This window comes from Anser brachyrhynchus (genome assembly GCF_964034855.1).
Source record: "Anser brachyrhynchus genome assembly, chromosome: 5".
In the NCBI taxonomy this organism is placed as follows: Eukaryota; Metazoa; Chordata; class Aves; order Anseriformes; family Anatidae; genus Anser; species Anser brachyrhynchus.
In genome coordinates this window covers 40,138,023-40,150,102 of record NC_137699.1, presented here as the reverse complement: position 1 = coordinate 40,150,102, position 12,080 = coordinate 40,138,023, and the positions used below count along the sequence as shown (strand labels likewise).

At 43.2% G+C, this 12,080-nt stretch overlaps 1 protein-coding gene across 19 annotated transcripts in view; it reads left to right on the top strand.

Moving 5' to 3' along the window:
- The first annotated feature begins 236 nt into the window (after positions 1 to 236).
- RALGAPA1 (Ral GTPase activating protein catalytic subunit alpha 1) overlaps positions 237 to 12,080 on the top strand; it is a 132,567-nt gene continuing 120,723 nt past the window's right edge. For 5 of the 19 annotated variants that reach the window (XM_080594888.1, XM_080594892.1, XM_080594894.1 and 2 more), the window contains exon 1: positions 242 to 1,778. In XM_080594888.1, the coding sequence (XP_080451014.1) occupies positions 1,673 to 1,778 (106 nt within the window). In that variant the 5' untranslated portion in view covers positions 242 to 1,672. Of the gene's footprint in view, positions 1,779 to 12,080 lie in introns of all 19 variants that reach the window. The other 14 variants (XM_080594877.1, XM_080594878.1, XM_080594887.1 and 11 more) reach the window with 12 other exon arrangements.

Genomic DNA, 12,080 nt, shown 5'->3' with positions numbered 1-12,080 from the left:
GATCTAGAATACAAAGCACTTGATTTATAGTTGTCAAATCTTACAGAGGTAAAATGTACTGTTATGGAAAAACAAATAGTTGTAATAGTAGCTATTACATAACATCACTGATCCTCAAATCTTATTTAGAAAGGTGATAGAACCATGAAATGATTTGTGGCAGACCACATGGGCAGATGACACTGATTCCTTAAAGCCCTGCTGACTAAAACCCACTGCCCCACTGCTCATAATATTAACTATGATTGGCCATGCATTTAAAGATTTGGGTTATGTTATTTATGTATCATGGATAATCAAACTCTTGACAACTCCTATGATTTTATGACGTCTGAAATAGTTAAGTATTCCCTATAGTAAAAACTCTGGCTGTTGTAATCACTTATGGCTGAGGGAACTTGATTTCCTTGATAGAAATCCAGGCTGAGGGAACTTGATTTCCTTGATAGAAATCCAGGTACCAGGGACTATTAAAAAAATAATAACTCAAGCAGAGCCACTAGAAATCATAAGTCTTAATCATTAGCAGAAGTTTATTGAAAAGTCCAAGAATTTGGCAGTACTAACAGAGGCCTCAGCAGCAAAGTTCCTGTGTCAGACAGCACATGTTTTTGGCTGCTGCCACAGGCCTCACTGGTGACTTGGACAAATTTGGCTTCTTGAGCCTGTTCCTTGCATTTCTCCCATTCTTGAGGAGCCATTTTGCCATTTATTGAGGACCAGCAAGGGCGTGAGCAGCCTAAAGAGCGCAGCACAGAGGCAAGGACGCCGCCGCAGAGTATCACGCTGGTTGGACCACCTCTGTCACTTCACTCTTCATGTCAGCGCTGCCACCAGAGATGAGGTGACCATGGGCAGGAGCTGGGGTGAGGAGCTGCAGCACCTTGAGAGCTGGTGAGGCAAGAGGGGCTGTGAGGCAGATCGCTGCCTGCTGCTCAGCTGGGGCTTGACTGGAAGGCTTGGAGCCACTGCCTTGGCAACCGCGGTCCTGGCCTGCGTTTTCTGTCCACGTTCCCCGCAGGACTTCACAAAACCACACAGAACTGTAGGGCTCAGAAGGGACCTCGAGAGATCATCGGGTCCAACTTCCTTTACCTCGCTACATTTCAGTGCCTCTGTACCATCAGGAGCACCTGAAAAGCTGGTTAACTTTCTATTTTACATCTGAACGGCCACCAGCGGCTCCCGGCCCGCTCCCTGCCGCCGGGCTCAGCAGCACGCCGGGCCGCCGGGCCCTCTCCCCGGTCCCGGGGCAGGACGAGGCCCAGCCGGGCGCGGCTCCCCCCGCCTCAAGCCACCGGCCTCCGCCCGCCGCGCCTCCGGCGGTGACGTCACGGCGCCGTTGCCATAGGGACGGCCGGGGTCGCACCTGACGGCTGTCGTGAAGCAGCGGGAGGAGAGCGAGGGAAGGAGGAAGGAAGGGGGAGCCCAGGCCCGGCCCGGCCCGGCCCCCGCCGGGCCCCTCCAGCCCCGCCGCCCCGGAGGAGGAGGAGGAGGCCGGAGGAGGCGGTGCTGCTGCTGCCGCCGCCGCCGCCGCCGCCGCCGCCGCCGCCGCTGCTGCTGCTGCTGCCGCTGCCGTCGCTGCCGGCGGCTATGTAGGGGCCCCGGTGCGGGCGGATCCGGAGGCCGCTGCCCGCCTCTGGAGCGCGGCGCCGGGGCCGGGCCCGGCGGGATGTTCTCCAAGAAGCCGCACGGGGACGTGCGGAAATCCACGCAGAAGGTGCTGGACACCCGCAAGGACCCGCTCACCCGCCTCAAGCACCTGCGCGTCCTTATCGGTGGGTGAGGCGGGGGGGGGGGGAGGCGGCGAGCGGGGTCCGGCCCGCGGCGCTGTGCGGCCGCCGCCCCCTGGCCCCGGCGGAGGAGGGAGCTGGAGGCCGGGGGCACCGGCGGGAGGGGGGCTCGGGGCCCGCAGGGACACCCCGACCGCAGCCCCAACCCCAAGCCTCGGGGCTGGGCCGGGCCGGGGGGCCCCAGGAGCTCCGCTCCCCGCTGCTGTGCCCAGGCACCAGCAACCCCACCTTATCTGGGGGAGGAATTCATGGGGCAGCGGGGGACAGAAGTGAAAAACGGGTGGATTTCCCCACCAAAACGCTGTTGTGAAGTCAGTGAGTTTGAATAGAAGTGGTGAGCGAGCAGTAGTGGGGCCCCTGGCTCCCTAATCCGTTTTCCACCAGTACCTAAAGTAACAACGGTGTTCTCTCGAGTTGGAGCTACCAGGGTGAGTGCTCACCAGGACCCCAGTAGGTGGGCATCCATACAGCTATCCCAAAGACATCTCTGCTTCGCAAATTGGTCAAGAAGGGAGCATAAGCACTTAGATGCCACCGTAGTGCAGTGCGGACAGCTGTTTAACCTGACCAGCGAATTATATTGTGTGATTATATGCAGTAACATGCCTAATGGAAAAGGCAGAGTTAACCATTCCAAAATATCTGCTAGCTGGAGGTGTTTGTAGAGATCTAGGTCCTTGTCATCGAGCTGTCCTTGAAAAAAGCAGCTTCCTCTCGAGCATGTTTTGGGTCCTCAAGTTCAGTAACCGTATGGGTTGTTTCTGACAGTTTATTAATGTGTGAGCAGAGCAGGGTCAAGGGCAACTGCATTCCGTATTTAGAACAGAGTGTTGAATGGATTATTTTGGGTTCTGCCCACAGTCTGGGGGTATTTAAGTAGATTGTCCTCAGCCTGCAAAGCTGAATTCTTTCCTTTCAAAGGAAAACGGTTCTTGCTCTCTTTTTTCTTTTGTATTAGTGTTTGAAGAAACAGCTGTTCCCACATGGCAGCAACTGTTGCTGCATGACTTATTTCTGTAATGTAATTATGTCTTTTGAAATGGAGAATAGTTTTGTAGCGAGCTATCCCAGACACTTCGGTAGTCAGATATAGCCTCTTGCCTCACTCAGGATCTTAGAACTCGTCCTAGCTAGCTGCACTGAGCCAGTTGTGGCTTGTTTTATGTTGATTTATGTTTATTTTTAGCTCCTTAATCAGTTGAAGAAATTTAAGAGGAAAGATCATTATAAAGAAACTAAATACAGCTCTGAATTTAGTTTTCCTGGCTGTTGTGGGTTAACCCCAGTAGGCAGTACACTGGGTAAAGCATGCTGAATGTTTCCAGTTTGCTGTAGTCTTCAAAACATTATATTTGTCTGATTTTGATCTGGTTTGTTCTGGATTTGGTGTTTCTGTAACTTGTCTTCTATTTACAAGATTTTTCCTTCAGGTTTGTTAACAGTCAGGTGCATTTAGTGAGATGCAAGCTGTGAGCTCTGTGTCAAGCAAATGTTCTTATCTAATCTTGGGTTTCTGCTTACTGGCTTTAGGACAGACTAAATCTGCTGGGACATGTTTTCATGTGATGGCCATTCTCCTTTTTCCACCGCACATGCGTATTTCTTGGCTGTTTTAGCACAGCTCTCGCGTATGCTTTCTCTAAGTTTGGGAGAATACAATTCAGTGTATGACTGTGTGTAGGGAAAGGTGTGACACTGCTCTTCAGTTTGTCTGTCTTGTATCCATCTACAAACTTCTATTGTTATGCAGGCGTATCTTAGATCCACAAGGTACAAAAACAATGTGTTTTTTTTGTAAGGGGAGCAGAGGGATACTTCTCTAATTTGTAGTTGAGTGCAAGAGAAGTGTAGTGCAGATTATTTGAAGTCCATTTTCTTCTGTGATCACATCTTTGCTTTATTCCTTAAATTTCTCTCCTCCCTAAACAGGCCTTCAAAGTGTAAGCTCTATGCCTTTTCTTCTCCATTTGTTTCTTTGACTAGTCAGCACGACCAGATTAAAGAAAAGAAATGTGCCCACATGGGACAGACTGCTGCCTGAGATGGCTTTGGATGCAGACACCATCCTGCAGCTTGAGCAGCTTAGTGCTGCATTCTCCTGTTTATCTTTTTTCTTCAGTGACAACTTCCCCCCACCTCACACACACCCCAGCATAATAATCAGCATGTTTCCATGTGCTTCAGGGGAGCCAAGCGAGCTAGTGCCAGCAGGCTGTCTGGGGGAGAGGAATGGAATCTCTGTTTGGTATCTTCATTAATGAAAAATTGTATGTCTTGTTCATTGCTCTTAGCCTCTGTGTATCGGAGACTAAAAGACCGTCAAGAAGAGAATTCTCTGATGTTTTGCATGCAGAGAATGGGGATAAGTGTTTCTTGTTCATAAATGGCAAAGTGCATTGGACCAGAATTATTTTTTTTGCTCGGCATTTTAGTGTTCGGTTCAGTGACAATAAACTGAAACATGGCCTTAGATTCGTGGTTAAGACTTGCAAGGAAGAAAGGAGTGCTACTTCATCTTCCTTGTATTTTAGCAAGGCATCAAAAGCACTCGTTTTCCATTTAGACATTACGAAGATAATGAAATAGTCATGAATAGAGGCAGAGTGGTCAGGAATTTTAGACTGATTGTTATCTATTAGCCAAAGAAGACAGATACAAACCATTTCGTTACGGTGAAAGATGGACAGTTGAATCCCACAAAGCAGCAGTGCAAGTCAGACATTATCTAAAAATATTTAAGCTAGGATCATATGGTTGTTAGACAAGACCAGAAGAGAGTGAACAGTTTCAGAGAACATAATACGAAGCTAAGTGACTGGATAGCACAAAGGCAGGCAACGTTTATTTTTAACAAATTAAAAATAGTGCATATTAGATGGAATTACGTAAATGCCTTTTACAAGACAACTTAGAATCCCATGAGTTGTATCATTTCAAGAAAAAAAATCCTGTTGTTGACAGCTCAGTTTAATTTTAGTCAAAAATGCAAATTAGTCTGCCTAAAGTATACAGAAAACTTTGTCTTCATAAAACAGTAGTGAAGTTATCTGAAAATATCACTGCGGCATTACTAGTCTTGTTGCTGTAGTCAGTATAGAGAGGATTTAGAGATGAGAGTGGCCCAGATAAGAATAAAAGTTTAATGTAAAAAGAAATCTTTGGAATCCCTTTTTGGAGGGATAGAGAGTGAAAAATGTGGAAACGTACATGAAAAAGACTAGGAAGTAAAGCCTATTAAGAGCTACCGAATTTGAAGTTACAGTAGAAGATTTTGGCTTGGGGAGCTCCTGAGCGCTAGCCTGTCTACCAGGTATGGGTAAAGTGGGGGGTAAATGTATTTGCCTTAAAAAAAAAAAAAAAAAAAAAAAAAAAAAAAAAAAACAAACCTCATGTAGAATCTGCTTTTTGCCACTTCAGTCCAGTATCCTGGTTCTCTGCTCTGGCTCAGTATGGCTTTTTTCATGGGATATTTATTCAGTCCGTTTCGTAATTAAGCAACCAAGGAAAATTCAGAGAAATTTAGGTGACCAATTCCTAATTATTTAAATTAGTTGTTAAAGTAAATACAATAAATAACCAATTTATGCATGTCACAGACATTAGGTTTCCTTATAGAGGTCAAAGCCTGGAGGAAACCTCCAAATAGTAATAAGTGCTGTTAATGCTAAGAACTGCCATGAAAAATTGGAAAGAGATTGAAGAAGTCATCCTGCGATTTATCAGTCTGTGAGCAAAGGTAATCTGCCTTTGTGTGTTGCCGCTGCAGTACCTTTCTTGAAACAGATGGAACTATCTTCTGTCGAGAGACTTGATGCTTTTAAGGTGGGTTAGTTTCTTCCTATAGAGAACTGATCATCCTCTTTATTTAATTAGTTCTGGGACGTGCCTTTGAAGCATACAGGCTGCTAGCACTGTCTCTGTCAGCATGTGACTCTTTTTAATCAAACTCTTCTCTCTGGTTCCTCTACACCGGGAAAGCTGTGGCAGTTGCGCTTACCCAGAGCTGCTTTGGTGGTAAGAGCGCAGGAGCATGGCGTGGGATTCTGCTGCCAACGGCGTGGAAGTGGCTCAGCCTTGTCAGCTAATGGCCATTTGGGGGATTGTTAAGAGGAAATAGCATGGAAATAATAGTGCCTTTTTCTTATCATCAGTGTTGCACTGCTTAATTGGACCTCAGCATCAAAGAGGTCCTTTTGCTGTGCATATGCACATAAACGCTAGTAACAACATAATTAAGATTCTCTGGTTTTAAAGTGATAGCTCTTAGAAGTTCATTCTAGTAATTCTTCAAGCATCAAGTCATGCTTGATTTGTCCTGTTGTTAAAGCTGTGCTTTGGGATCTCTGTAAATAATTACGGCAGCTAGGTATTTGACCCTTTCATACCGTCATACCTTAACAGTATTGACTGCTTGTTTTTTTCTGGTTTTGGTACCAAACATGTTGTTGCTACGGCTGAATATGTGGTTTCAGTCTGAATTTTAAATACATGTATATAAAGAAAGCTAAAACCCTGATATCTTTAATGATTTCTGCATAGTCTTACTCTGTGCAAGCAAGACGAATTAACGTGCTCAGTTTAGGATTTACTTCTATGGCTGAATTCTTAAGGGAAATCCTTTGTTTTTCTACTTTTTGGTAGGGGAGGAGTTACAGGCCTGTAATCTGTCAATCCAGGGTAAAGCAAAAAGGAGTATTTTGTTTCTCAAAAATTATTTTATTTGTGTCTGATACCTTTAAAATACACTGTATCTCTGTAGCCATGGAGAGCATGGTTGTTAACGTTTAATGCTAAGAGAGCAGAGTGTTTGAAGTGTGGATCTTCTTAGTTATTTGGTTTTGGTGTTCCCAGCGGTTGGTTAGTGCTCGACATCTCCTGTGAGTGATCTCTGAAAGGGAGAAGTCAAACTGTGCAGGACAGAATGAGACAGTCTATATTTGACATTGTCTGATATATTTCTCAATGTTAAACAATATACTTAGACAAAGATTGCATTTGTCTAAAGGGATTTTAATTTAAGAAATGTATCTCACTGGCAGCCAGCCCTAATGCTTCAGCTGGATGACATTCATTGGTGTTGCACATGGTCAACATCGTTCATTAGAGTATCGCTGATGTACTGTAAGAAACAAAAAATGTTTTACGGCTGTTCAGATGAAAGGCGGGTGGGGAGCTGCAGCAAACTGGCTGCCTGGAATTTCCTCTGGAGATAACTGTTCCAGAAGTTTCTGTGGATATGCAGCGCTGTATTATTTTTGGCCTGAGTTGTGTGTATTTTTTTATTTCCCTCTCCTGGTAATTCTAACTGCGGAGGACATGTCACCGGCGGTATTCATGGGTTCGGCTGCAGGCTAAGTACAGTTTAAGGCATCAGAGTTGGTGTTCTGTCAGTCTTAAGCCTGAACCCTTTCTGATCTGTTTTAGCCAGGGGGAAGAAGTGCTTTGCTTTAGGATTTTGGCCAATGTTCCGCTTGACTTCCAGGCAGCAGCGCTGGCCAGTGCTGCCGGCTTGCAAGGACAAGGGCTGGAATCGGATCAAAGTCCCAGACCAGACAAAGGGACGGCTCTGACCTCTTGGATGCGAGGGAAAGGTCTGCGTGGGTTCAGCTTGTGGCAGTTCGCAATGGAAATAAGTATACTGCTGTGGAAGTGTTTGAAGTTACTCAGATAAAACCTACCTTCTGGAACACGCCTGAGTTGTCATGGAAGTATTTTTGTAAAGCTCACCGGTGTTGTAACTCCTCTGGAGTCTGCAGGCAACCTGAAACTATTAGGTTGGAGAGCTGTAAGCCGCGCTGCTCATTCCTACAGAGCACTGGTGTTGAAATTTGGCAACGCTTTGTACGTAGACCATGTTCATTGGTGCTGTTAATGTGCTTATTTATTCATGGGTTTTGCCTTGTACGTTTGTCTCTGGAAGGTGCTCATGATCTGGAGTTCAGACTTGTCCAACGCAAAATTGAAGTCCATTAAAAGATTTCTTTTAGTATGTTCTTTTTTCAGTACCCAAACCCTCAAGAATATTTTCTTTGACAAAATTACTTCCAAAAAATGGAATTGTCTGGCCAAATAGTTGTTGTTGCTACAATAAAGCTAAGGTGCAGCCCTTGTTTAATAGAAGTGCACTTGTAGTGCACTGATAGAGCAAACCAGGTTGTTTCCATCAGCTCTTCTTCGCTTTTTCAGTCTGTTAACTATGTCAGAGCCATCAGTTAGTTCCAGATGTTTTCTACTTAACCTTTTAAAATGACATATTTTGATATTCCAGAGACTGCTTATATATAACTGAATCTCTGCACTGCTTTGCTATAAAGCAACAGTTAAATTTTCCACCTTGGGAGTTTGGAATAAGTTCTGCTGGATATTTTGCTTGTGTGTTAACTGAATTTTAGGACACTTAGAAACTTCTTGCTTACTAAAGCCACCAATTTATTGTGAGAATTGATACTGAAAACTCAGCCCGTAGCAGGCCTCTGCTTTACAGAAATGGAATTAGAGATCTGGCTGTCTTCCAGGTCATTGCTTGTTGCAGTTGTCACTGGTGTTGTGTTTTTGGGTGAGGATGAGGGAAAGTGACTTAAAGCCACCGAGTCTCTGAATGAGACAGGATAATACTTCTGTTATCTATCAAACTGTGGCAGCATGCAGTATAAACACACTATTAAATTCCCTAACACTTAAAAGTCAAATGTGAAATGAACCACAACTTGGAATAATGGTAGACTGTTCTGTTAGCTGCTACAGTAAACTTCTGTGATGCTATATGTGAAGCTGGTGAATGTTAATGCTCTCTTTAGAAAAAGTTAGTGTATTTCTAAGATCTGTGTGTGTTTTTGTTGTTGTTGTTGTGGTTATTATAAGTTCACTAGGTTGATTGTTTACCGCTAAAGTTCTGTCCTGTGCAGAAAATTCAGGTTTATCTGCTTTATCTGTATAAGATTTTAATTTCACATGGAGGTGCAGTCATCTACATAGTATTCCCTTGCTTACTCAACTCATTCATAAATATGCAACAGATATTGCAGATTAGTTTATAATCATTTTTAATGTAATATGTAGGAAACAAAATAGGGAAGGAGAGTTGTATTAAAGCTCACTGAGGTTGTCCTCCTGCAGAGGATTGGGGTGTTACATGTGTAAACATGAAAGTTTTCCAGAATTTTGCTGAGGTGAGCCTGTACAAGTTTAAATATACAGTAAAAGTCTCTGTTGCTTTTCGTGTTTTACATCTCGCAAAACAGTGGTTTGTGGGATTTGTTTTCTTACTTTTTTTTTTAAGCTCTCTGAGATGGTACTTGGACTTAGAATGCCGAAGTACTGAATTCTAAGTATACCATCCAGTTTGTATCCTTCTTCAAATGCTTGATATAAAGGATTTTTTATTAAAATTCTGAATTACTTCTGTGGATAAAAATTATTCCTCCTTAAAAAGGGAGATGCTGATAATTGAACCGTAATTAAAGCCTTTGAGTGAAAACACATTTACTCCTAGGGAGAGTTGTGTAGCAGAATTAAGCCTAGAACTGCTCTTCCTAAAATGGTCAGCCTCTCCAGGCACTGAGGTCTGCATAGCTTACTGAGGTACTTGAAAAGAATGTAACCTTTTGGAAAGTTTGAACAATTAACCTTCAAAAGAGTTGGCCATTTGAAAATACATGAAACCAAGTTCCTGATAGAGCAGTTGGCCATTTGAAAATAGATGAAAGTAAGTTCCTAAAAGTATAGTTGCGTATAAGCATAGAAGCTGATAGGAGAGGTGGAGTTTTTTTATTATTTGGTTCTGATGTTTTGTTTTCATTTAGTCCTGTGCTACAGCTCTTGTCTATAAGATGGGGAATAGTACAACTTCCAAGTTTTAAGGGATTTAATGGAAACCTGAATTCTGGTTGATCTGATACTCAGTTGCTCTTGTGGTGAGGTTTGTACCGCTACCTTAGACCTTGTCTTCCATTTTTAGTTTGTTTCTCTGTATCGTACAACAAAATAGAACTGAATTTGTAAACAGAATACAGTTTCTACAACTTCCGTAGGAAATGCTAATTTACTTGCTTAATGCTGGACCTAGAAAAAACAACTGCTGCTTTCATAAAAGCTTCGGGGGAGGAGGGAAGGACAGAGAAGTTGTATGGTGCCTCTTTGTGCTTAAATGTAGCTTTCTCCCTTTATTAAAAAAAAATAAAAAGAACACAGTTAATGCAGAGATCAGATTTGTACCAATTTGTAGGTTATAGAAAAGTAGTAAGGAAAACTCAAATCAAAACTCCATGTTTATTGCTATTGGGAAACATGAAGAAAATTAAGTTTTCTTGGCAAAACTTCCGTAAATGATGCTGGAAATTTGGATTTTATTGTATTGGAACTGTTTTTTTTGTACAGTTGAAGGTTCGGTTTTTATGTTCTTGGAGTACAGTAAAATATATTGCCCCATTTTTCCCTGTCCTGTTCTGGGATACTTTTTAAACTATTCTAAGTGGTGCCAGATCTATTTTTGAGTCCTTTTTCTTTTCCGTCTGGGCACGAGTACCAAGAACACAAGGAACACATTAGTTTGTGTCAGTTGCATGAAGCTGTGGTAAGAGGATACAAAGTTCTTTTGTTTAAAAAGAAATTGTAAGCTAGGGAGGCAAGCCTGTTTCTGTGTAATCCCACTACATGCAAAATGGCTACATCTCTCCTAGGAAGGCAGGAAAGTTACAGGAGCCAAAGCAGACAAGCAACTTCCTGCAAATTCCCAGTTCAAGGCTGTGTGAAAGGGGCATGCACGTGCTCCTTGTAGAGGAAATGGTTTTTACCTCTCTGCATAGCATTTGTGGTACTTCGAGGGAGCATAGAGAAGAGACAAATGGCTTTGGGTTGAAGAAAATGGTTTAAGGTGAGAGGATTGAAAAGCTGTACCTTTTGGTTGATCACAAGGATAAAGGTGAACTGAAAATTTTAGAAACACTTTCATTGGCGAAAATGATCAGATTTTAATGGAGCTATACACAACAGTGTATGGCTGGAAGTTGGGTAAATCCAAATGGTGAGCAAGGGATGCGTTTTTGGTAAAGTCATCAAGGAGAGCAGTAATCTTTGTGCCTGTTGCAGTCATGGGTTGTGCTGAGCACAGGGGCAGCAGTGAAATGGAACCATCTGCACAGGTGGCCACACAAGGTGACTTCCAGACCAAAATCTTCCAAGGTCTGTGTCATTATTTCTGTGCTCTATCTGCTTGCTTTTTTTTTTTTCTTCTTGCTGAGGTTCTTGGTCCAGCTGTGCCCAGGTCCCAAGTTTCTTGATCAGTAACTTAGAGAGCCACTAAGTGTGCTGTTTGATGGTGAGCAAAAGCTGTCCTTTACTCTAGGTGGCAAACGGTGCCCTTTCAGACCAACAAGCGTGTTTTCCCTTCTTTAAAAGGAAAGCTAATTTTCAGCAGTAACAGAAAGTGTGCGTGTTATTTTCAGGTAATGAGAGGACAAAATTCCTATTCAAAAGTTCTATTTTTATTTCCTTGCATCCTGAAGCAATAGAACTTATTGCAAGCACCCAGTGGTTAACTGAATTCCATAAACTTCCTTTTGTTTATGCTATTGTGTGGGATCTTAGGAAGAAAAGAGTGAATTTCATTTGCTAGAAAAGCTTCAAAGTTAAGGACCTTTTGACTTGCATCCTACTCCTGAGCTGTGTCTGCTCTGGAGGTGTGCTTTCAGTGCTCACCAGGTGTCAGTGGTAACGCCATAGGTCAGCAGTGCTCCTCTGGCTCTTTTCTGAGGTGACTGACACCACATGGTATTAAATAGATAACTGGAAACTAAAACGGAGTGTCCTCTGAAATTCCTCCCAGAGCAGAGCTCTGAAAAGACACAGGGCTTTTCCACGGCACCAGTTATACATATGAAAGTGTTACTACAGTGATGGTGATGCAGATAATGAAGATTCACTGTTCATCTGGTTATCTAGGCAAGTCTTTAGTTTTTCCTAAAGAGTTTAGGAATTTCCAAAAATTAAGAACTGTTGTGATTAAGAACTTGCCCTGACCTCCTGCAAATCACGGGCCGCTTTGTTTAGAGTCAAAATGTTTTTTTGTTGTCCTGTAATATTGTAGACTCTAAACTATTAGCGGTTCAGCTGCTGATCTGTGAACAGCCTGCAAGTGGTCTGCAACACTGAAGGTTTGGTAATCCTGTAGATGGTCAGGAAGACACCTACCTACCTGGACTGCAAAGTTTAGTGCTAGCTAAGCCACCTTGCTTGAAGAGTTGATCTTAATTTTTAACATAGCACTATCTTCAAGAGCACTCTGGTTCC